This window comes from Strongyloides ratti (assembly GCF_001040885.1).
Source record: "Strongyloides ratti genome assembly S_ratti_ED321, chromosome : 1".
Lineage (NCBI taxonomy): Eukaryota > Metazoa > Nematoda > Chromadorea > Rhabditida > Strongyloididae > Strongyloides > Strongyloides ratti.
In genome coordinates, this window is record NC_037307.1 from 10,863,117 (window position 1) to 10,887,593 (window position 24,477).

The following is a 24,477-nucleotide window of genomic DNA, read 5'->3' on the forward strand; positions in this document are numbered from 1 at the left end:
ATTCCACCTACATACACTCTTTTTCTTCTCTTAGAGTGGCAGTTTATAGAGGTGTCTTTCTCTTTAGTATTAGTAAATTACAAAAATATGTACATATTTTACCAATTTTATTTATGGTCTTGGAAAGATATCCTGTTAGAATATTTCTCCAAAATCTTTTTATTTTAAACATATATATGTGTATTTTGTTAATTTTAATGTTTATTGTTTAAACTTTATTATAACAATTTTTGTTAAAATAATTAATAATTTAATATGGAATGTGATGTAGCATCTTATCATGTTAATTCTTATAATTATTTTGCTGAACATGGAATTAATCTTGCTGCTTTAGATGTACCAGCAGAAAAGTGGAAATTACATAATGGCGATTGTATTGAAGTTAGTTATAATGGTGCCACACTTGGAAGACCTGCTTCTATGGAAGATGTAAATTATTGTTTTTTTTTGTTATTGTTATCTTTTTTTAGGCAATCGGTAATAGTTTTATAAAAATTATGCCATCAGAATGTAGAATGCGCGGGTTAACTTATTCTGGAGTATTATCAGTTAACCTTTCAATAAAAATCAATGGTATTAGATTAGATACTTATGATGTTAATATAGGTATGATTCCAATAATGTTATGTTCCAGTAAATGTTATTTAAATGGAAAAAATAAAAATCAATTAATAAAGGCAGGTGAAGAGGCTTCAGAAAGGGGAGGATATTTTATTGTTAATGGTTCAGAAAAAATTATACGTTTATTAATTGGTAATAGAAGAAATTATCCATTAGCTATTAGGAGAAAAGGTCTTCGTGATAAAGGTGAAATGTTCTCAGAGTATGCTGTTTTATTAAGATGTATTAAAGAAAATCACAGTGCTAGTATTTTAAATATTCATTATCTTGAAAGTTCAAGTATGTGCCTTGCAATACAATATAGGCAAGAGATTTTTTATGTTCCCTTTATTTATGTAGTGAAAGCTCTTGTACCATACAGTGATAAAGAAATTTTTGAAATTCTTATAAGAGGAAGAGAAGGAGATAATTTTTGGCATGGTTGTGTTAGTAATATGATAAGCAGTTGTCAAGATTCTGGTATTTTTACTCAGGAACAGGCTCTCTCAGCTATTGGTGCTCGATTTAGAATTGTCATTGGATATAAAGTTGGTGAATGGGAACCAGATAGCGAGGTTGCAAGGATTTTGTTTAAATATGCTCTTTGTATACATTTAAACAAAGATGAAGAGAAATTTGAGTTTCTTGTTTATTCAGCACAAAAATTAATAGCACTTGTTAAAAAAGAGATAATGCCTGAAAGTTTAGATAATCCACAATTCCAGGAAGCTACAACTTCTGGACAAGTTTTGAATTTGGTTTTACGTGAAAAGTTGGAAAATGTACTTTCTTTAATGAGAATTGGATTAAATAAACATTTTGAAAAAAAACCTAATGATACAATATCACTTGCTATTATTCAGCGATACCTTCCATCAGTTAAGAGTGGTATGTTAACTAATGGTTTATCATATTTATTAGCAACAGGAAATATTGTAACAAAAAATGGTCTTGGTATTCAACAAAATTCTGGTATGTCAGTTATTGCTGAAAGAATTAATCAATTACGTTTTATATCACATTTTCGTGCCATTCATAGAGGTACATTTTTTATGCAAATGAGAACAACAGATGTTAGAAAACTTAGACCTGAAGCATGGGGTTTCATTTGTCCTGTCCATACACCTGATGGTGGACCTTGTGGTTTATTAAATCATTTAACTGCTTCATGTGATGTTACAACTCATTATTTTATTATCAAAAAATTAAGAAATTTTTTAAAAGAATTATATGTTATTCCTCACTCAGAAATGTTATTACATGATTCAAAAACTTTATATTATCCTGTACTAGTAGATGGAATTTTTATTGGATTCATTGATAGATCATTAGCTCCTAAAGTTGAAAGAAAACTAAGAGAAGTTAAAGTTAATAGAGATGATGATAGGGTACCTTATAATTCAGAGATAACTCTTATAAGAGCATCTACTGATCCACAAAATATTGCAACTCAATATCCAGGTTTATATATTTTTACAGAACCTGGTAGATTGATAAGACCAGTAAAAAATTTACTCTGGAATAATATAGAATTTATTGGAACATTCGAACAAGTTTATATGAGTGTTGTTATAAAACCAGAAGAAGCTCAGGAAGGTGTAACAATTCATCAAGAATTACATCCATCATCATTATTTTCATTTGCTGGTAATTTAATTCCATTTCCTGATCATAATCAATCTCCAAGAAATGTATATCAATGTCAAATGGGTAAACAAACAATGGGAACAGCTGTTCATTCTTGGAGATATCGTGCTGATGGTAAAATGTATAGATTAATGTTTCCTCAGTCACCTTTACTAAAAACAGAAGCTTATGATAAATATGAAATGGATGAATATCCACTTGGAACAAATGCTGTTATAGCTGTTATCTCATATACTGGTTATGATATGGAAGATGCTATGGTTATTAATAAATCATCTTTTGAAAGAGGATATGGTCATGGTTGTGTTATCAAAGTTGAAAAAGTCAATCTTATGGAGGATACTGATAAATCTTCAGCAAATAGATATTTTGCCAAAGATCCAAATGTAAAATGTAATACTGTTGATAATGATGGTTTACCAATAATAGGAAGAATTTATAAATCAGGTGAAGTATTTGTTAGTTATTATGATTCAAATATTGGAAAATATTGTACAATGAAAACTCATAATCCTGAACCATATAATTGTATTTCTGTTAGACTTGTTAAAGATACAGCTGGTAGATGTAATTGTTTTGCATTAATTGAATGGAGAATACCTAGAAATCCAATTATTGGTGATAAATTTGCTTCAAGACATGGTCAAAAAGGTATTAATTCATTTTTATGGCCAGTTGAATCATTACCATTCAGTGAAAGTGGTATGGTTCCAGATGTAATTTTCAATCCTCATGGTTACCCATCTCGTATGACAATTGGTATGATGATAGAAACAATGGCTGGAAAGGCTGCAGCATGCCATGGAGAACATTATGATGCATCACCTTTTGTATTTAATGAAAAACACACAGCTATTGATCATTTTGGACAGTATCTTGAGAAGGCTGGTTTTAATTATTATGGTAATGAAGTTTTATACTCAGGAGTTGATGGTAGAGAAATGGAAGTTCAAATATTTATGGGAATTGTATATTATCAGAGACTTCGTCACATGGTATCAGATAAATTCCAGGTACGATCAACTGGTCCTATTGATCCTATTCATCATCAACCTATTAAAGGTCGTAAAGTTGGTGGTGGTATACGTTTTGGTGAAATGGAACGTGATGCTTTAATAGCTCATGGATCATCATTTTGTCTTCAAGATAGATTATTTAATTGCTCAGATAGAGATCTTTCTTTTGTCTGTGGAAATTGTAGGAATATCTTTTCTGTTGTCTCAACTAAAGAAAGTTTCAAACTAACTAATATTCAAGCTAATAATGGAGCTATTGATTTAAGTGTTAAAAAAATTTGTTATATTTGCAAAAAATCTGATAATGTCTATCCTGTCCAGTTGCCAAGAGTCTTTAAATATTTAGTTGCTGAGTTAGGTTCAATGAATATAAAAGTTGATATGAAATTTGGAAGACCGGACGAAGACAATAATTAATTAATACTTTTTCTTATTTCTACTGTTAAGTTTTTTTTCTTTTATTGTTATATGTTTTTTTTGTTATTAAAATGAACATTTTTGTTATATAAAAAAATAAATGATTGTAAATATATATTATTGAATTGACAACTTTTCATCCTTTCTTAGTTACCTAGTATATTTTGTTAAAATTGCAATAGTCCTATTCTATCAACAACATCACTACTACAAAATCACACTATTCAATTGTGTTGTATGTATATTTACAAAAGTATATTGATTACTTAACATTTTAAATATAAAAATGGAAGTACCAACTATTCCACCTAAGCCATTACCAAAACCAGGAAGAATTCAAGTTTTTAAAGCAACAGAAGATTATCAATCTAAAAATGTATAATATCAATTTTGTTATATAATCTCTTATGTTATAATTAACATTTTTATTTTTAGGAAAATGAATTATCAATAGAAAAGGGACAATTATTGTATACAAGTGATTTTGATAATTCTCAAAATTATGTTAATATAACAGTTAATGGAAAAAAAGGAATGGTACCAAAGAAAATTTTGTCAAGCGAAAAAGCTGAAATTCTTCAATATCCTCTTCATGAGTCATCAAGACGTGGAAATATAAAATTTTTAAAAGAGTGCCTTATGAATGGTGTATCACCTAATAGTTTAGACAAAAGTGGAGCAACTCCTCTTTTCTGGGCATGTCATTCAGGGTATGATGAAGTTGTTAAATTATTATTATCAATTAAAAATATAGATTTAAATAATAGAAATAAAATGGGTGATACTGCTTTACATGCTGCTGCCTGGAAGGGTAGGGGTAAAATTGTTGAGATGCTTGTTGAACATGGAGCTGATCTACATATTAGAAATAATGATAATTTAAAACCTGTTGATTTAGCTAAAGATATTGAAGTTGCAGCATTCCTAAAAATTGCTATGAGTAAAGTTGTTGAAAAAGAAGAGATTCATTACTCTAGTGAAGATGAAGATTGTTAGTTATTATTATTTTATTTTTTTTTTAATTCTTTATCAAAAAATTTTAAAATTTTAAATATTTTCTTGAAATATACCACAAGATTTTTTTTATAAAGATGACTTTTATGCACTTTATAAGAAAAATGTGATTACATTTTATGTTTATATATAACACTTACATTGTATATAATTTTTAAATAAAAATCGATTTTTATCCTGTTGAATGCCATTGAATATAAAATATTTTTATTTTAATAATAATTTTTTTATCCATTACTATGAATACATTTATGTGGTTTTTATTAATTAAATTACTTGTGATTTCTTTTTGTACCCCTGAAATACAAAATCCTACGTTAATAGGTAGAGCTTCAGTTGAAGGTTTAAATTTTGTTAGTAAACTTGGTCATAAAATAGTAAGTTAAAAGAAATAAAAATAAAAAACTATTTATTAAGATTGATTATGAAATTCCAAAAATAACAATTCCAGAGATAGATTTAGATATAGATGCTGGTCCAGGAAAAGGTCATTTGGTTGTTGAAGATTTATATATTCCAAAATTTCAAACACCAAAATTTAAATTTATTCTTGAACCACCAAGAAGTATTCATTGGGTATCAGAGGGTGGATATATTATAGCTAAAGGAAATATTAATGTAAAGTATACTGTTTTAGTACCTTTTTATTTTACAGCATCAGTAAATATTCATGCTTCAGATATAAGAACAAATTATTCTATCTCTCTTCATCATTTACAAGGCCGACCACAATTAGATGTAAATTATTGTGATACAGATATTAATGATTTAACAATATCTTTTGGTGGTGGAGCAATACCATGGATAGTTAATCTTTTTAAAACACCTTTATCTAATGTAGCAAGAAATTTAATTAAAAAACAATTTTGTGATCAATTAAAAACAGTTTTGTTAAGTGAAATTAATGAGTTACTTGTTGAGTTACCTTTACATATAGATGTTTGGGAGAACTTTTTTATTACTTATGATTATGATCATTTACCTATTGTAACAAATGAATATGTTCAATTGGATGTATTTGCTATAGTATCAATTGGTGAAGAAAAATGTCCTTATGAAGTAAGTAAAATGGATACATCTGAGGCTCCCTCTGATTTTATGGGTAGTATTTGGGCTTCATCAGTTATACCTAATTGTTTTTTATATTCATTATATAAAGAACAAGTAGTCAAATTTATTATTAATAAAAATTTAGGACAACCATTAGAAGGATTATTAAAAACAACCTGTGGATTTCTTGAAATATGTTTAGGAAGATTCTTTAAAATTCTTAGAGATAAATATCCTAATAAATTTATTGATATAATTGTAAAATTAAATGAAAATCCAAATATTAAAATAACTAAAAAAGATGGAATTTTTTTTGATGGAATATTTTCATTTGACTTTACTATTTCTCCATATAAAGAAGGTGATGAGATATTGGCACGTCTCCTCTCTGAAACTAATGCTACTTTGATACCTTATATTAAGAATGGTAAAGCTAAAGTTAATATTGGAGATTTAGATTTTACATTAAAAGAAGAATTTTCAAATATAGGAAATTTTTCAACCAAAATATGTAACTTAATTGCTGATATAATAAAACCTACTTTGAAAAAAACTCTTCAAACTTTTGGAAATAAAGGAATCAAAATACCAATGTTTCAAAATTTTAGTATTTCTAGTACTTCAGTTATCCAACCTATTGACAATGGAATTAGATTAGATTTTGATCTAATATACAGAAAAAGTTTTTATAAATTTCTTTTTGATCACCTTAGTAAATCTTATCATTTATGAAATATTTCATGAAATAATACTATTATTTTTTTTAAATAAAGTAACATATTAATTTTATTAAAAGTAAAGAAAAAATTAAGTAATTTTTTTAAATTTTAATGTAAACAATCTCTTGTTTCACCTGGAAATTTACCAGACAACTGTATAGTACCAGCATCAAATATTTTAGATGGGGTTTTTGCTTTAGTTATATAACTTCCGGGAATTTTAATTGTAAATTTTCTTTGACATGGCTTGAAACCATCATTACAGTCATGATAGATGTTTAATTTGACATCAATTGGTGTAAATTCATCTGTATGACCTTTGACTTCAAATTCTCCTTTAGAATTTGTTTTAGCTGATCCTAATAAATCATCACTATCACCAGGAGTGTCATCCTCATCCCATAATTTAACTAAAACACCTGAAGCTGGTTTACCATCACACATCAATACTCCTTTAGCTCCTGAAGATTGAGTAAATCCCAATAATCCATTAATTATAGGTATGGAAATAAATATTAAAAAAAGAAATTTAAAAATCATTTTAACTAATTTTTATAATTATATTAGTAATAACACAATTATAATTCTGTTTTAATATATGATAAAATTTATAAGAAGAGATGGAAGTTTACTTTTAATACTTTTTTGAACTATTATTTTAATAAACAAGTTTTATTAACAAAATAGTATGCCCTCTTTTTTAACCTTCTACTGTTGAAGGTTACCTATTATAATAAAAAAAATAATTAATCATTTGATAATTATCAAAATGTTTTGTTACAATGATCATTTATTTTGATTTGGAGAATGATATCATAACACAAAAATACGTTTCACCTATCAAATTGATTTTATGTAATAGTTTTTATAAATTATTGATATATTCCACTACTATTTTATAAACAAAGACTTTTAAATTTAAAAAATTTTTTTTATCAGCAAAGCATTACTTTTTTTTTGGAAAAGGATACATTTTCTACATAAAATCATGAAAATAATAATAATAAATATTTATATGGAATGATAATTTCTTTTACAAATATTACAGTAAGTAAAAAATATATATTTACACAAAAGTATATAACAAAATGAAAGTGAAAACTAAAAATTATAAAATAATAAACTTTACTATTTTCAACTCCAATAAGGTCATTTTTTTTATTATTTTTACCATACTTGAAATTTAATGTCTGAAAACAAAATTTCACACTCTTTAGCACTTGCAAAAATAAATTCAAAAGCTTTTAAATCACCATTTTTGAAGAATCTTTTTGAAAATGATTCATAGATCATATGTTAGTATGAACATTAGATCAAAATGTTTAATTTACATATTTACTTTCACAATTTGAATTGATTTTTTTTGTCACTTTATAAATTGTCAAAAATTATTTCTAAACTTCAATTTTTTTATTTTTCTTAAAAAAATTTATAGTTAAAGATGAAAGCATCAAAAAGAAACAAAAATTTATCTACATATTTTTACAAAAGAAAAATTCCCTCATCAAAACTAAAAAGTACAGTAATTTTTTTTAAAATAAACTTCTTCCCCTGAAAAGATCACATTCTTTAAAATCTTCTTCATCCCAATTACACTCATTATCATTATCGTCTTCTTCTTCTTTCTCTTGAGTATCATTCTTCCTCCGACTCTCTTCTATTTTAATTTCTATTTCCTCATGTTCCTTCCAAACTTTCATCATTTCTTCTTCTGTACCAGTATTTATGGCATCACCCAGAATTTCTTCAATGTCATCCTCGTCTTTTCTCTCCAATGCCTCTTCTATTTCTTCATCAACATCCTTATAATTTATTGAATCTTTTTTTAATTCTTCCTCAAATTCCTCCATTATACTATCATAATTAGCCAGGTAATTTTCTCTCTTACTTTTTTCTTCCTCATCTTCAATTGTTTTATTATCATTATGAGAAATTGTTAATGTTGGTTTAGCTGAAGGCACCTCAAAAAAATCTGATGGTAAATCAGAAACATTACTATCATTTTTTGAAACATTATCTATTATTACTTCTTCATCTAAATAAATAATAATTATTAAATAAAAATTTATAAAAAAAAAAAAAAGTACTTTTTGATTTTTTAACAACATTATCATCCCCTCCATCGTGAGGTCTTTTATCTCCAATTTTCTTTAAATTTTTAAGTTTTAATATTGATTTCTTATGTTCAGCACCCTTAACATGAGATATCCATAATTTTTCTCGGATGTCACTTTTATTACAAATTTTACATTCTACAAATCCATTCTTTTTCAAGACTGCATAATCTGGAAGTGTTGTTAATATAGAAGACATCCTCCCTCCCTCTTAGTCATAAATTAAAAAAGATAAATAATTGTGTATAATATATAAATAATAAAATTAATATCCTAAGAGATAAATTATGTATATAAAAAATAAATATTTATTTTCAATAAATAAATACAAATTATATAATTGAAAATATCATATTTGGAGAAATGTCTACATTGTTTGCAAAAATAATATATATATATATTATTATTCCTAATTATTTAAACAAAAAAATAGAAAGTAATTTTTTTAAATTATCATGTCTATGGAAAGGACAGGATATCAAAAAAGGAATAGTAAAATTAATGAGACACCCGAGGATGCCTTAGAATGGGAGAGTCATTTTGTTATCCGATTTCCAGAGGATGTTGCTAAAAAAGTTGACAAGATAATTGATAATGATGGTCCAAATGGTAATGAGATAGCTATTAACTTTGATCCTGATAATAGACATGTTCATGTTCAAGTTGAGAATGATATATTAGCAGGAAAAATTCTTGATTTACCTTGTATAACAGAGGTTTGTTTATTTTTAAATTCATTTTTTTTATATATATAATCTTTAAATTAGGTAATGAAAACAGTAAATAAAGAAACACTTTATAAAGTAACAGATCTTAGTCAAATAATAATTTGTGAACATAAAAATGTAAGTAGTCAAAATACAAATTCACAAAGATTATTGGAACTAACAAAATCGAGAAGAGATAAATTATTTAGTCATCCAGATGGATTGACACCTCCAATGAAATCAGCCAGAAAAAGAATGTTTAGGAAGACAAAAAAAAATAAATATGTTGATGCACCGGATGTGGAAAAGGAAGTAAGAAGATTATTAAGAGAAGACCTAGAGTCAATATCTAGTGAGTTCATACTTCTTAATAAGGATAATGATAATGGCAATCGAAAAAATAGTACAACTAAATCTTTAGAAGGAGGAGATAATCTTAGTAATTTGTAGCTTTTAATGAGGCAGAAAAAAAAAGTTAAGTACCAGTTAAAAATAATTTACTATATGTTAACTCTTTCTTTTTTAGTTCCATTTTCATGTCATTTTTGTATATAAAAAATTTTTTTTTAGCGTGTATTTCTATATAATTTGTTTAGAAAAAAAAAGTTATCTATATATATATATATAATAATTTATATGTATATATGATAAGTTAATAGACATACAATTTAATTTCTTTGAAATATTCATTTAAATATGTAGTTATATTATTAATAAAATGTATTATTATTATTATCATATTACTTATTCAATTTTATTATTTTAAAATGAAAAAGTTAAAGTAACTAATATAGAAAAAGATACATTTTTCCATCTATCTTCCCAGAACAATAATAATAAAGAATGATAGTAAAAGTGCATTATTAATTTTTCATCCATATATTATGTTATTAAAAATTCAATAGAATTATAATTATTAATTAATTTTTATTTAAAATTATTATATACTTTTATGTTTGTTGATTAAAGATGATAAAAAATAAATAGAATTTATTAAATATGGAAGAGTTATGTATATGTATTATTTATTTGAAAGTAGTAAGTGAAAGAAATATTCAACATATTAATCTGATATTTTATAATTATTGCTAAATTTACAATTATTTTTATTCAAAAGTATAGAGAGAAAAAAAAAAGATATATTATTTAATTTTTTAATATAACAAAAAGTACAAAATTTACCTAATTTTATTATAAATCTCTCTTCTTTTTTAGGTCTATTTGTATTTTTATTATCACATAAAATATATTATATATAATGTAACAAATTTTTCATTTTTAATACTCTTTTTATGTATCATTAGTAGTGTGAAACTTTAATAGACTAATTTGTAAGAAAATTTTCCATATTTTTATATACTATTATTAGAAGTATTTGACATTTACATAAATGTATATTTTGTTATTATTTATTTTCTTCATAGATCCTATTTTGATAGTAAAAAAAAGATAATGGTCTAAATATTTTTATCTATTTACATAAGAAAATTTTCATTTCTCTTCTCTCATATTTAATAATATTTTTTGACACATTTCATTATATATTGAAATCATAACATATTATTAATATTACAATGATGATGATATGATAAATATTATTTTTACAAAATTTGTACATATATATTTGTATATCTATACACTTCATTAATATGTTAAAAATTTTTTTGTATATAAATAATTTGACAAGAACAAAAAATGATCATATAGTGATTTAAGAAAAATTAAAAGCTTACCACTTTATTATCACTTAAAATTAATAATTATTATTACTCCATTTTCCTATATATATATATATAAATTTTACATATTTAAAAATGTTTTCATTAATGGAGAATTTAAAAGGAACAAATTTTATTTTATTCATTATTTTTATTATATATACTTTTAGTACTACTAGATATTTATAGATTAATAATTTTTGATTATTTATAAATGACTAAATAACTTAATTACTAATATAAATAATTTTACTATCATTTATTTTATATATAAAAATTTGATACATATAATAATTTAAAATTTTTGATTTTAAGTAATATTTTTTAATTTCATTTAATTTGTACACCTTAAAAGAATGATAAAACATTATTAATGTGATATGTAAATATATTTAGTTTTCTAACAAAATATTAAATATGAAAAGCTTTTTAAAAATAGGTGGGATAATCTAAATAACATTTTTTTTTTCATTTTTTTTAATATTCAGCTATAAAAATAGTACTTTATATTTAATTTTTTTAATATTTATTTTAGAAAACGAGAAATGAACAAATAAAAAAAAAGATAAATTTTTAAATTATATTATTGTTAATAAATTTATATATAATATAAAAATTAGATATATATTTTTTTGTGATATATTATTTTGAATAAAAAAGTATATATATATTTTCTTTATACTACTAATTTCATTATATACAATTTTTATAGGTTTTGTGTTTTGATATTAATTTTGTTGTTAGAGAAAACATAACATTAAAAACAATTTAATAATTTTATTTTTTTGTTATTCATATTGTATTATTAAAAAGAAAAAAAATTTTTTATTATTAAAAATTACCTATCAAATTTGTAATATTAAGCCAATTCAATATGATTATTTATTTTTATATATTAACTTTCTATTTCATATTTATGTTAAAGAATTTATTTATTAAAAGAATTTAATTTTATAAAAATTTTCCCATTTACTTTGTTTTAATGCTTTGTATTTTAAAGTTAAATTATTTGGCTTATTTTATTTTAAAATATATAGGGAAAATTAATGATATATATATACATATATTGATAAATGAGAAGCAGTTAAAATAACCATCAAATATAAAAGCTAATTGAAATGCCTTATATATAAGTGTTAAAATAATATATGGTAATGTAATTTTAAAATTACTCATTTTTTATTTAATTTTTTTTTATTTATATATAAATGATAACATTTTCTTTTTAAATATTACAAATTTTATGTTTAACAGTATTACTTAATTATTTATCAATTGAATTAAAAAAAAAATAGAAATATTTTATTAGTAATAATAATTTATCCATATAATTAAAATTAAAATATATTGTAAAAAAAAAATTATTTTCTATAATATATTAAAAAATTCTTCAGTATTTTGTATATCAATCAATTTATCATTCTTTATAAATGTGACCTGGTTAAAAAGAGTGTTGTATTTTCTTAAATATATAAACTATTATAAACCAACCAAACAGAGATATTAATTGTTCTTTTATTATACAAATACCCCATTATTGGAGAACCTCATTCTTATATTCTTTAATTTTATACATATCTTTAACATATTTATTAAACTTTTAAAAGTTTTATTATTAACATTTGAAACATTTTCTTATATAAAAAAGATTTCTTTTCAAGATACAAAATATGTAACTGAATGCTTAACAAATATTTCCGTTTATCGGTATATCTTCTATTAATGTAAATATATACATATGTAGATTTTATTAAATGTTACAAATAAAATAATATAAAAATCTAAAATATTTTTAATAGTGATTTGTCTTTTTATAGGTATTCCACATGCTTACACAATTTTAATCTTCTAAATATATATAATATTGTTAAAGAGTAGCAAAAATTTTTGTGGTGTTAAATAAAATATTATTATTTATTTTTATTAAAAAATTATATATATATATAACGTTATTTATATCCTAATAATATTTTTACAATATGATGATTTGCCCGACCAGAGGAAAACCATTTTTTCTATTTATTGGTGTTGTAAGTATATTGTTCTTGGTTTCTGTTCTTGTTAAAATTACACGAAATAATAATGATGATGCCTTTGAAAGAAAAAGTGCACATGTTATTAGTGGAACAGTTAGAACAGAAAAATACACATTTGGAAATATAACTTTTGATAATAATTCACCTTTTATTTTTATTGGTGGTATGCCAAGATCAGGTACAACATTGATGCGGTCAATGATGGATGCTCATCCATTAGTAAGATGGTAATAATTTATTTTATTTATTTATTTTATATTTATTTTTAAAAAAAAAAAAATTATTTTTTTTATTTTATTTTTATAGTGGTGAAGAGACAAGAGTTATACCACGAATTTTATCATTATTAAGTCAATGGAAAAGAAGTGAAAAAGAATGGAGACGATTACAGGAAGCTGGTGTAACAGAAGAAATACTTGATGTTGCTATTACATCATTTATTAATCATATTATTGTTGGTCATGGTAAATTAGCAGAACGTCTTTGTAATAAAGATCCATTTACATTAAAATCAACATTATATCTATCAAGAGTATATCCAAATGCTAAATTCTTATTAATGATAAGGGATGGTCGAGCAACGATACATTCAGTTATAACAAGAAAAGTAACAATTACTGGTTTTGATTTAACAAATTATAAACAATGCTTACAACGTTGGAATGCAGGAATAGAATTAATGTATAAACAATGTATGGAAGTTGGTCCATTAAAATGTATGGTAGTTCATTATGAAAAACTAGTTCTTCATCCTCGTTCAATGATGGAAAAAATATTAAAATTTCTGGATATTCCATGGAATGAAACTGTCCTTCATCATGAACAATTTATAGGTAAAAAAATTTCTTTATCAAAAGTTGAAAGAAGTTCTGATCAAGTAGTTAAACCGGTAAATCTTGATGCATTATCGAAATGGGTAGGAAATATACCAGACGATGTTGTTAAAAATATGGCAAAAATAGCTCCTATGCTTCGAGTTTTAGGATATGATCCACATGCTAATCCACCAAATTATGGAGTTCCCGATCCAGAAGTTCTTAAAAAAACAGAAGACATACATATTCATGGACAAGAATGGTATAAAAAAGCCGTTGCTGTTGTTAATGATCCAAAACGTGTTGACAAACCAATAGTACAATAGATTTTATATTTTCATTTTAACGGGTATAAAATTAGATATTTATATTTAAAATTTTTTTAACAAATGTTTATTTAGAATAAAAAAAAAAGAATAAAAAAAAGATTATTTTAATATTTTTAGTTTTACATTTTATTACACTTCTAGCATTAAATATTTTAAGATTAAGAAAAACATTAAACTTTGTTTTGTAAAATATTTCACCATCAACAATTTTAATAAGATGAATGGTAAAAAAATTTATTACAGAAACTGGAAGTTTTCATTCTTGTCAGTAAATTTTTTTTTTCTTTCAAATTGATACTTTTTAATAATTTATGTATCTTTATTTACTTGATATAAATATTTCCAAGCTTGTTATATTTTCAATAGTAATATCAAATTATTTTTATTAATTTCTCTGTTTTATATTTTCTAGTGCTTTGATTCCATACTACTTTATTTTGTTGTTGGTCCATATTTAATTTATTATTCACTAACCATTAGTCATTGAAAATAATAAATTATAATTATTATTTATCATCATAAAAAAATGCAAAAAATTTTGGGGTTGATAATACTACATGCATACATAACTTTTCCATAAAAATAAAATTTTAAGTACCAGATAAAAAAATTTAGCGATTTTTAATTTTTAACCTTTTTAAATATTTAATCTTTTTAATTATCAAACATTTAAATAAAATATATTATTATACAAACATAAGATTAAAGTTTATATTATTTTTTGTTAATTATTATTTATCTAGTATTTTAAATACTCTGAAATAACAATTGAATATTTGAAAAAAGTTATTTAAATTTACACTTATTATAAACATTACAATAAAATAAAAAATAAAAAAAACCAATATAATATTAAATTTGTTTTATTTAATATATAGTAATTATGACATTTTAAAATTTATATTATTATAAAAAAAGATTAAATATTATTAATAAAACTTTTTTACATTGTTGTTAAGAAATATAAATTTTTTTTTGCAATGAACGCATTTTTGCTAGGAATATTTCACGATCATTTAATTTAACATCATCTTTTGTCTTGAAAACAATACCATCATTGAATGTTTTTAGTTGTTTATTATTATATTTTCTAGGAGTTATTGTTTCTTTGGGACAATTTCCAAATTTAATACCATTTTGAATGTTTTTACATATTTTTTGAATTTCAAAATTATCTAAAATATTTTTATTTCCTAAAACATTTTTATCACAATCAAAATGTAATTTTCTTGGAATATTTTCTGTTGTTGTTGTAGTAATTGAATGTATTATTTTTCCATCAACTTTTTGGCTTGTAATTGTGAAACTATTATAATTTGAACCAAAGTTTGGTGTTGTTCTTTTTACTCTTTTGTTAATTGTTTTAGTAGATTCAGAGAAACTTCCTCCACCACTTTGTTTATTTGAATTTTCTAAAGATTTGGAAGTTGTCTCACCCATAGCTTTTTGATTTGGATCATAATTAACAGGTGTAGGATAAATTTGATTTGGTACAATTGTTGGAGTATTTGCTTGTATTCCATTTGCCATATTTTGTTGTTGCTCCTCTCCTACTGGTGTATTATTTTGTTGTTGCTGTTGTAAATTAGTTGAAGCAGGATCAGGAAGAGATTGTTCTCCATCTCTTACTTTGTATCGATGCCTTATACTTCCTCTGCTAACTGTCCTTGAGCTTTTACCTTTTCTTCTTTCACTACTTGTTCTACCATTTCTTGCACTATGATTTCTTCTTCTGCTACGTCTTCGTGATTCGAGATCTCTTGATTTGTTACGAGCTCTTCTTGATCTACGATCTCGAGACATTTTGATATTTTTTATAAAAAAATTTTTTAAATGTTGTTAGATAGTAATAATAAATTTGTTTATATAATTAATAAAATTTTATAGTAACATTAAATATAAAATAAAATTATGGTAATTTTGTAATTATTTTAATGTTTCTCTTATTGGTGCATTTTTTAAAAAATTTTGACATTAATTAAACCTCCAAACCATATATATTATTTATAGTCTTGATGTTTAAACCTAATTTTTTTTTTCTTAATCATTTTTTGAAATATTTTTGTCAGGAGTAAAACCTTATAAATTAAATTAGTTTTCTAAAAATCATTCATTTTATCAATGTAATTAATCTTTATTTTATAGTTATATGATTTATTTTATTTTTTAATGGGATTTTTGGATAATATATCATTATCATGATTACAGTTATCATCATTTAAAAGTAATTTTTTTTATCATTTTATCTCTAAAATTTAAAACTTTTATTTCTCTTATAAAAAGATTTTAAAGCTATAAATTGTTTTTAAAATAAAGATAGAGTATTTCTGGAAATCTTCTTCATGATTCTGTAATATTTGATTTCATTTACCTTCATTTTTAAAAATGTTGTTAACCTTTTTTAAAGATATATTTCATTTTACCAATTATTCTTGTTGCAATCAAATTTTTAAAAATTAGTTTTTATTTTTAAAAGTTATATTTTATATCATTGTACCATTTAGTTTGATAACTAAAATATAATAAAGCAATTTTTTTTTAATTTCATTTATACAAATATGAAACTTTTTTTTTTATATTCAGCACAATTTCTTCTCCGAAATTATTTTTCTTTCTAATATCAAGTTTCACCCTTGGAACAATAGCCCAGAAGTGGGTAATTGAACCATAGGATTCAAGTTATTTTCGGGAGAGTGCGCGAACGCATCTCTCCCACACGCAAAAATTAAGCCGTGGGCTAACCTCGTTTGAGGTTGCCTCGCAGGTCAGCTTCAACCTAAAGTGCAATGGTGAAGCCTCACTACGGAGCTCCGGCCTTCATGATCACCAGAGACTCCCGGCCAGGTAAGTTTAATGGTTGTGTAAAACTCGTGGTGACGCCTTTACTTTCTTCTCATGTCAGTTGGGTTACGAGTTTGACTATACATTTAAAATAAATGCAGTGTCGGTTTTATGTATAAATGACCCTTAGATTTAATATGTTTATTGATAATAATAAATAAGAGAAGAAATCTTTTAAAGGGTCATATGTTATTATATGTTTTTCTTTATAAAGTATTACTACTTATTAAGCTTAACATTTTAATGTATAAAAAAAAAAGTTTTATATATTGAATATTTTTTATTTTAAAAAAAAATGATAATAGAAAAAAAAACAATATGATATATTTTCTTTTATAATATATTTATGAAAAAAAAATGATACTAAAATTCCCGCGTTATAGAATTGTTAAAGATTACTCTATTGGAAGTAACATAACTTCCATTTTGTTGTTGTGGCTGTATATTGGAGCCATTATTATTATTCATGTCATTTGTTGATGAAATATTATCAGGTAGGTGAAATGTTGTCATTCTATTATCATTAAATTGTGTTGTTGTGAATGATTCATAATATTGTAAACGTGATTGAAGGTATTGTATTGTACGTTGAAGAGAAGTTACCTCATTTCTTAATTTTTGATTGACCTCTTCAAGTTGATGTTGTGATTGAAGGCGCCTAACTCGACAATTTAATGCATATCCACGATTTTTTAATGTACGCCGTTTTTGTTTCAATTTTGCAACTACCTCTTGATCATGACCCTTTTAAAAAATTATAATTAATTATTTTATTTAAAAAAAAAAATTGTTAAAAACATACTTGAAGGCGTTGATTTAATTGCCTAACTGATAAATGTGCCAATTCTTCATCAGTTAAATCATGTAACTGATTAGATATAAATGTTGAAGAATTACTACTACTATTAGATGTAATAGAATATGGAGATATTAAACCACAATGTGATCCTTTATATCCAAAAGAACTGACTTCCATCCCATAAATTAAATATATATATATCCATATATATATATAATAATAATCTATGTTAATTTATTTCTATTAAAGTTGTGTTGCGTTACTTAAGTTAAGAGAATGTAAACCAGTGGAACGTAAAAACTATAAAAACATAAAAAAGGTAAAATAAAATATATAATAAAAATTGTGAATAGAAAAAATTATCTAATCTTACAAATTATAAAAAGGAAAAACTAATAACTTGATATGACTTTTTATGTAGAGAGTGGTATAATGGAACACTGTTCTTGGAAACCTTTTATATATTGTAATGTAGTTAAAGAGTATTATGAAGATAAAGGAAAGAGATATGACTGTACAATATTAACTATTTAATATTATCTACTATCCCTTATCATTTCTTTTTTCAAAATGGTTTAAACAAAAAAAATGTTTTTGTCATTGGATAGGTTTAATAATGATAAGAAAATAAAAGAAAGTTATTATTTCTTTGATATTTTATCCTTGTTTATATTTTAGTACATTCCTTATTATTTATATAAATATAAATTTTTATTATTAAATTACCTCTTCAAAATGACTATCATCAGGATCTATTTCAGCAGCTGGATTACGAACACCTCCAGAATGTGAATCATCAGTTAACACTAAATTTCCTAATGTTGTTGGATTAACTGTTGATAAAACTGTTCTCATTTGATTTTGTAATGTATTTTTTATCATACCTGAGATATGTTCATCCTCTGTATCATCATCATCCTCTTCAACTTCTAATAATAAATTTTTTGGTGCATTTATTACTGTTGAATGAAGTCTATCTTCTTGATATTTTCTACATGAATCAATTAATTGTATTACATCTTCACCAATAGATTTCTTTTTACCATGAGATACAGATAATGTTCTTTTGAAACGAAATGGTTGTGAAGGAAGTAATGATGATGAAGTATGTAAAATATTACTTTCTGTTTGTGTTGAAACATCACTTTTCGTTGTTTGACCTGATGAAGATATGATAGAAGATTGGTTAGCAGCAATATGAAGCGATGCTGTACGTGTAGGGCAACTTAGCAATAAATAAGCATTGATAAGCATATATTAACAAAAAAATTATAACTTACCTATATGAAAGACTTTGTGTTGAGGATCTAGCTTTTGATATAGAACGATTTTTATTTTCAACATTTCCTTGTGTATTACCAAAATGGCATCTAATTAATTTAGTTGTTGTATATGAAGCACGAACATTTTTTTCTGGTTGAAAAATAATAATATAAACTTTTGGTGCAAAAAGAATAATTAATGCAATAGATGCAGATAAGGAGAAGGAAAAGCTCATGATAAGAGCTTTATTTACAGCACCAAAATGAAGAACAATAAATGCACACCAAACAACAAGTGTACAATACATTGTAAATCCAATAAATTTAGCTTCATTAAAATTTTCAGGAAGATTTCTTGTTTTAACAGCATATAATGTACAAAGAATAATTAAAAATAAATTCCAAAAAAATGGTGATAAAAAGGCAGGAGTTGATGAGGTACAAACAAGGACAACTTTTGCTGGTAAAAAATTTTCATCATAATTTGCTTTTGGCATTTCTTTTATAACACCAACTGCTACAATAATTCCCTGAATACCTACAAGAATCCATGTTATAACAACCTGAGAAAAAGTAGAAAGGAATCGTGGTTTTTTTGTTAATATTCTTTTTTTAGATCCTGCTAATATTCTAGCTATTCTATTTGTTTTTGTTAATAATGCTGCATATACAGCTGAAAAGGCAATTGGAGGCAAGGTTCTTGATATAAAACATGATATAAAAGTTGGTTTAGCTAAAATAGCAAATGTAACACCGTAACATGCTATAATACCACATAAAATGATATATGATAATTCACGTGTAGTTGATTTAACTACAGGTGTTGAATTATGATTAACAAATGTAATAATAATAAAGATAGTTGAGAGTATTCCAAGTATTGCAAAAATTAATGCAGCTAAAACACCAGGTGAATGCCATTGAAGGTAATTAACAGGTAATGGAAAACAAGTTAATCTTTCTTCATCAGGCCAATAAGCTGATGGACATTCTACACAAGTTGTTTGATTAACTATTTCATTTGCTCCACATTGTTCACATAACCAACAACATGCAGTTGTTGGTGTTCTTTTTAGTCCTCTTCCACATGGTTGACTACAAACAGAAATTGGAACATTATATGTATTATTATAAAATATAATGCGTTTTTTATGAAATTTTAAACTATAATTTCCTGAAGGAAATTGTCTAAAACTTCCAGCTAATTTATAACCACCATTTTTACCAACATAATTAAGAATATCATACCATGCTGGTGCATCACCATTTTGATCAAATGTAATAACTTGCTGAAATTCATCAATAAAAGTGACATTAAGTATATACTTGAAAAGTAAAGTTCCATTAATTGTATGCATTGCTGTACATTCAGTAAAATTTTTGTCTAATCCACATCTATCTTTATACATTTTTTCTAATGCCTCACCAAGAACTCTAATAGCATTACTAACTTGAGACAGTTTAGGATCCTTAAATTTATGATAAAATTAAATCATGTATATTAAAAAAGAAAATCATAATAATAATAATGGTAGTTATATTTTCATTACTATTTCTTTTTATAACTTTCTTTATCTTTTTTATACTATATATTTTTATTTTAAAGTCACAAAATATATATCTTATTATTTTATATTTATATTGAAGGAGAAGATTTTATAAATAATAATAAATGTCTTTCTTCTTTTTTGTACTTCAACTACAAATATTCTTCAGTAAATTGATAATTAGATTTATCAATAGAAAACTTTTACACAATTGTCCTACAAATAGTATATGGATATAATAAGATATGATAAAGAAGAAAGAATAACATTATGAATAATTTTTTTTTTTGTCCATCATTTTAGACAATATATATAAATGTATCTAATACAATTTTTATTATGATAATACGACATTTATTGTCTTTTAAAGGACCCCCAAAATAATTTTTGTCTTTCTATTTTTATGTATATCTCTCTCATATTTTCTTTATCTTTTTAAGTTTCATTGGTACATATGTCAAGATAGATGTTGGTAAATGACTTTTCTTCAAAGAGACTCATTTTTCCTTCTTATCTTTTTATCTAAACACTAGTTTACAGGGCACTTATCAGTCAAAGTTAATTTTATTGAGAAAAGCTTAATCAAAAAGTGAATTGAAAAAGTGTAGATGATGTAGAAAGATGTGTTGAAAAGATTAAGAAAAGATAGTGTAATATTATAAATTACAACTATATATATTTGTAAATAACTATATATGGTTTATCATTAGATATAATATATTAAAAACAAATAACAATTTTTTTTTAATTAAATATATATTTTTTTTAACATACCTGTTCATAACCAATTTTTAAACTTTCATTACCAGTACATTGTTTTTTTAATCCAATTTCTTCTTTTGGAATCACAAATTGACATTCAAATTTTTGTTGCCAAAAATCACGAAACCATGGATTGACAGAATTATTTTCAGGATTAAGATTAAAATAATGTTTTTCAAATGCTTCAATTCTAGGAGAGTGAATTCGTATTGTAAAACTACCGGCTGCCTCATCTTCTAAACCAGCAACAACATCTTTTCTATCAGCCCAACCATCAGAACCAATCCATTGAAATTTTTCAATATTTTTATCTTTTGAAATTAAATATCTTTGTGCTGCTAACATTGCTTTGGCAACTTCACCTAAAAAATAATTATTTATTAATTGATTTTTTTTTATAAAAATGTTAAATTATTAATTAACCTTCACAAAAACAAACTATAGCTTTAGGGACAATTTTAAGATTAATAATTTGTTTAAGAGCTCTCCTAAATTCTTCTTCTGGTGCAAGAGGTTTTACTTTCTCAGAATGTGCTATACAAACATTTTCATTAGTTATTTTTAAAAGTTCTTCATAACCTTTCTCACCGTAATTACCAGCTGAATAAACCACAGCAACATACGTCCAATTAAAATGTTGAATAACTTCAAATATAGCACGAGCCTGCCATACATCAGATGGGACAACTCGTGTAAAGTAGGCAAATCTTTCCTTATCAGACAATTCAATAGATGTTGATGAGTAACCTATTTGAGGAATTTTAAATACTTGAAGTAAATTTTGTGCTGATAAAGCTGTTGAACTTTTTCCAGGACCTTAAAAATAAATATAAAAATAATAAAAAAAATATTAAAATTTATATATACCTAAAACTGCTGAAATAACAGCATTATTTTTCTTTTCACATCCTGGAGTTGTACAACATTTATTTTGAGCAACATTTTCTTTTAACATTCTAATTAATGAATTAATAGTTACACGTTCACTCCAACATGTATCATGTATCTCAATTCCTAATTTAAATGGTAGTCTTTTATTTAAATATTTTAATGCTAAAAAACTGGCTTCTATCCTTTGAATACCATAAGATTCCCAAATTTCTCCACAACTTTCACTACCCTGAATTTGTCTATGAACTGGAAATAATGCCCCAATCTTAAATAATAAAAAAAATATATATATAATAATAGAAGGGAAAAAAAAAATTTAATTAGTTTAATTACTTGAATATCACCAGGAATTTCAGCTACCAACATTCTTGTAGTACTTTGTTGGACAGATTGTTTCGAGTAAATATCAATTACTCTAAGCATAAGTAATGTCACATGTGAATATAACATTTTAGAAAAAAAAAATATATATATAGATAAAAATTAAACAGTAGTAATAATAAATAATAATTATAAAAATCACTTCATAATCATAAATAGTAGAATGATGTAATAATAGTTTTCATTTCTGGATCTTTGTTCCTGTTATATCATTAGTATATTTTTAGATAAAATTCTTTTTACAAAGAAGAAGGCAACTTTTCTGTATAAATATATATATATATATATAATATAGCATTAATATTTATATAAAAAGAATCCAATGTCTTGAAAAATCTTTTTTCTTTTTGATTTAAAAAGACAATCAAAGTAATAAAATGAAAGACCAAAAATAGATTATTTTGTGAGGGTATTATAATGATGGTTGATGATGATGAAATAATAGGGTGAAGATGGCCACAGATAGATGATGATGAAAAATGGTTGTATTTGAGGATATATATTAACAAAGACCTCCGCCCCCTACAATATATCTTTTTTGTGTATCTACTTAATGTCAAGCTTTTTCTGCGGAATTTTTGACTCAAAATATGATTGTATTAGCGCATCTAGAAACTTTTTTTTTTCCCAGTATTATTATAAAAATAGTAACAAATAAAAAAAAAACAGAAATGGTGCTTTTATTATTATTTTCTTTATTACAATCAAAAAAGTATTCATTTAAACTTTCAAATATTTTTGAGCTACTAAAAATTATAATGATAAAAAAAGAAAAAGAATATATATTATAAATATTACTAATGAGTTTTTTTTTTTTTGATTTTTGATAATAATGAATACTATCTTTATAATTTTTATTCCCAAAATAATAAGGATGTTATAATTTTTTTTTATATTACAGAAATAGATATTTTAATGTAATAAAAAAAAGATACTATTAATCAAAAATATCCCCAACAATAATATTTTTTATTTTAATCTAAAAAATGTTTACATAGAAAATAAACATTTTCTCCAAGTTACTTTTTGGTAAACAAAACTTTTTTTTTCTATTATTATTTTATTTTGACACTTCTTTATAGATATATTATATTCTCCTTATTTGGCTTTTTCAATTAATTTATATATTTTGATGGTTTAAAAAGTATATAGAAAAAAAATATTTTTAATATTTATAAATATTGGTGATTAAAAAAATGAGTCATAAAATAACAGTTATATTAATAACATATTATTTATTAAATATTTAAAAAAAAAAAAAAAGTCATCTGCCACCAGAAAATGAAGATGATGATAATGAAGAAAAGGAAAAATATATAATATACATAATGTATATGAAGAATGAAGATGGTTCTCCCTCTTAGAATTTCATTAAAATTGAATAAAAACTTTTTACCATCCAAAACAGCATGAGACAGGGGCATTAAAAGTATTTTAATAAAAATGAAATCAAATATTAATGAGGAAAATTTTTAAAAATAAAGTCACTCCTCTGGAGGGGAAAAATCTTTTATTAATTTTTATTTGATATATATTTTCTTCTATGTCCTTAGAATTTCAAAAGTTAGGGGCCCTTTAATAAAATTTGATTTAAGTACTAATAACATTTTTTATTTTTAATAAATATATAAAGATATAAACTTTTTTTTTTTAACTTCTTTCATAATAATAATAATATATTTTAAAATATCTTTTAATTATAATATTATCAACAAAAATTGAGGGAGATAAAATGTTAGTAATTTAACTTTCCCTTTTTATTAAATCTTATTTTAAAGATATAACTTAAAAAGGATAAAGACATTAACTTTT

The 24,477-nt window shown here is 23.9% G+C and overlaps 9 protein-coding genes across 9 annotated transcripts; 5 read left to right on the forward strand and 4 right to left on the reverse strand.

Moving 5' to 3' along the window:
* Positions 1 to 255: 255 nt before the first annotated feature.
* On the forward strand, positions 256 to 3,680 carry SRAE_1000333000 (DNA-directed RNA polymerase I subunit RPA2; the record flags this gene model as incomplete). Its single annotated transcript, XM_024650508.1, has 2 exons — positions 256 to 429; positions 471 to 3,680. The coding sequence occupies 2 exons, from the start codon at positions 256 to 258 to the stop codon at positions 3,678 to 3,680; spliced, it is 3,384 nt and encodes a 1,127-aa protein (XP_024504278.1).
* Positions 3,681 to 3,966: 286 nt separating this feature from the next.
* Positions 3,967 to 4,676, forward strand: SRAE_1000333100 (Osteoclast-stimulating factor 1; the record flags this gene model as incomplete). Its single annotated transcript, XM_024650509.1, has 2 exons — positions 3,967 to 4,056; positions 4,116 to 4,676. 2 exons carry the CDS (start codon positions 3,967 to 3,969, stop codon positions 4,674 to 4,676), a joined length of 651 nt encoding a protein of 216 aa, XP_024504279.1.
* Positions 4,677 to 4,945: 269 nt separating this feature from the next.
* SRAE_1000333200 (Lipid-binding serum glycoprotein, C-terminal domain and Lipid-binding serum glycoprotein, N-terminal domain and Bactericidal permeability-increasing protein, alpha/beta domain-containing protein) lies at positions 4,946 to 6,476 on the forward strand (the record flags this gene model as incomplete). The annotated part of the gene is made up of 2 exons (XM_024650510.1): positions 4,946 to 5,071; positions 5,112 to 6,476. 2 exons carry the CDS (start codon positions 4,946 to 4,948, stop codon positions 6,474 to 6,476), a joined length of 1,491 nt encoding a protein of 496 aa, XP_024504280.1.
* A 95-nt stretch (positions 6,477 to 6,571) lies between these two features.
* On the reverse strand, positions 6,572 to 8,776 carry SRAE_1000333300 (Transthyretin-like family-containing protein; the record flags this gene model as incomplete). The annotated part of the gene is made up of 3 exons (XM_024650511.1): positions 6,572 to 6,921; positions 8,028 to 8,498; positions 8,551 to 8,776. 3 exons carry the CDS (start codon positions 8,774 to 8,776, stop codon positions 6,572 to 6,574), a joined length of 1,047 nt encoding a protein of 348 aa, XP_024504281.1.
* A 256-nt stretch (positions 8,777 to 9,032) lies between these two features.
* On the forward strand, positions 9,033 to 9,734 carry SRAE_1000333400 (Transcription initiation factor TFIID subunit 7; the record flags this gene model as incomplete). The annotated part of the gene is made up of 2 exons (XM_024650512.1): positions 9,033 to 9,293; positions 9,345 to 9,734. 2 exons carry the CDS (start codon positions 9,033 to 9,035, stop codon positions 9,732 to 9,734), a joined length of 651 nt encoding a protein of 216 aa, XP_024504282.1.
* Positions 9,735 to 12,981: 3,247 nt separating this feature from the next.
* SRAE_1000333500 (P-loop containing nucleoside triphosphate hydrolase domain-containing protein) lies at positions 12,982 to 14,179 on the forward strand (the record flags this gene model as incomplete). The annotated part of the gene is made up of 2 exons (XM_024650513.1): positions 12,982 to 13,265; positions 13,345 to 14,179. The coding sequence occupies 2 exons, from the start codon at positions 12,982 to 12,984 to the stop codon at positions 14,177 to 14,179; spliced, it is 1,119 nt and encodes a 372-aa protein (XP_024504283.1).
* Positions 14,180 to 15,136: 957 nt separating this feature from the next.
* Positions 15,137 to 15,985, reverse strand: SRAE_1000333600 (Hypothetical protein; the record flags this gene model as incomplete). The annotated part of the gene is made up of 1 exon (XM_024650514.1): positions 15,137 to 15,985. The coding sequence occupies one exon, from the start codon at positions 15,983 to 15,985 to the stop codon at positions 15,137 to 15,139; it is 849 nt and encodes a 282-aa protein (XP_024504284.1).
* Positions 15,986 to 17,386: 1,401 nt separating this feature from the next.
* On the reverse strand, positions 17,387 to 17,999 carry SRAE_1000333700 (GH02096p; the record flags this gene model as incomplete). The annotated part of the gene is made up of 2 exons (XM_024650515.1): positions 17,387 to 17,767; positions 17,826 to 17,999. 2 exons carry the CDS (start codon positions 17,997 to 17,999, stop codon positions 17,387 to 17,389), a joined length of 555 nt encoding a protein of 184 aa, XP_024504285.1.
* A 66-nt stretch (positions 18,000 to 18,065) lies between these two features.
* Positions 18,066 to 22,734, reverse strand: SRAE_1000333800 (GPCR, family 3, metabotropic glutamate receptor and GPCR, family 3 and Extracellular ligand-binding receptor domain and GPCR, family 3, nine cysteines domain and GPCR, family 3, C-terminal domain and Periplasmic binding protein-like I domain-containing protein; the record flags this gene model as incomplete). The annotated part of the gene is made up of 7 exons (XM_024650516.1): positions 18,066 to 18,122; positions 18,549 to 19,047; positions 19,103 to 20,553; positions 21,406 to 21,755; positions 21,817 to 22,209; positions 22,261 to 22,549; positions 22,618 to 22,734. 7 exons carry the CDS (start codon positions 22,732 to 22,734, stop codon positions 18,066 to 18,068), a joined length of 3,156 nt encoding a protein of 1,051 aa, XP_024504286.1.
* Between the last annotated feature and the right edge of the window lie 1,743 nt (positions 22,735 to 24,477).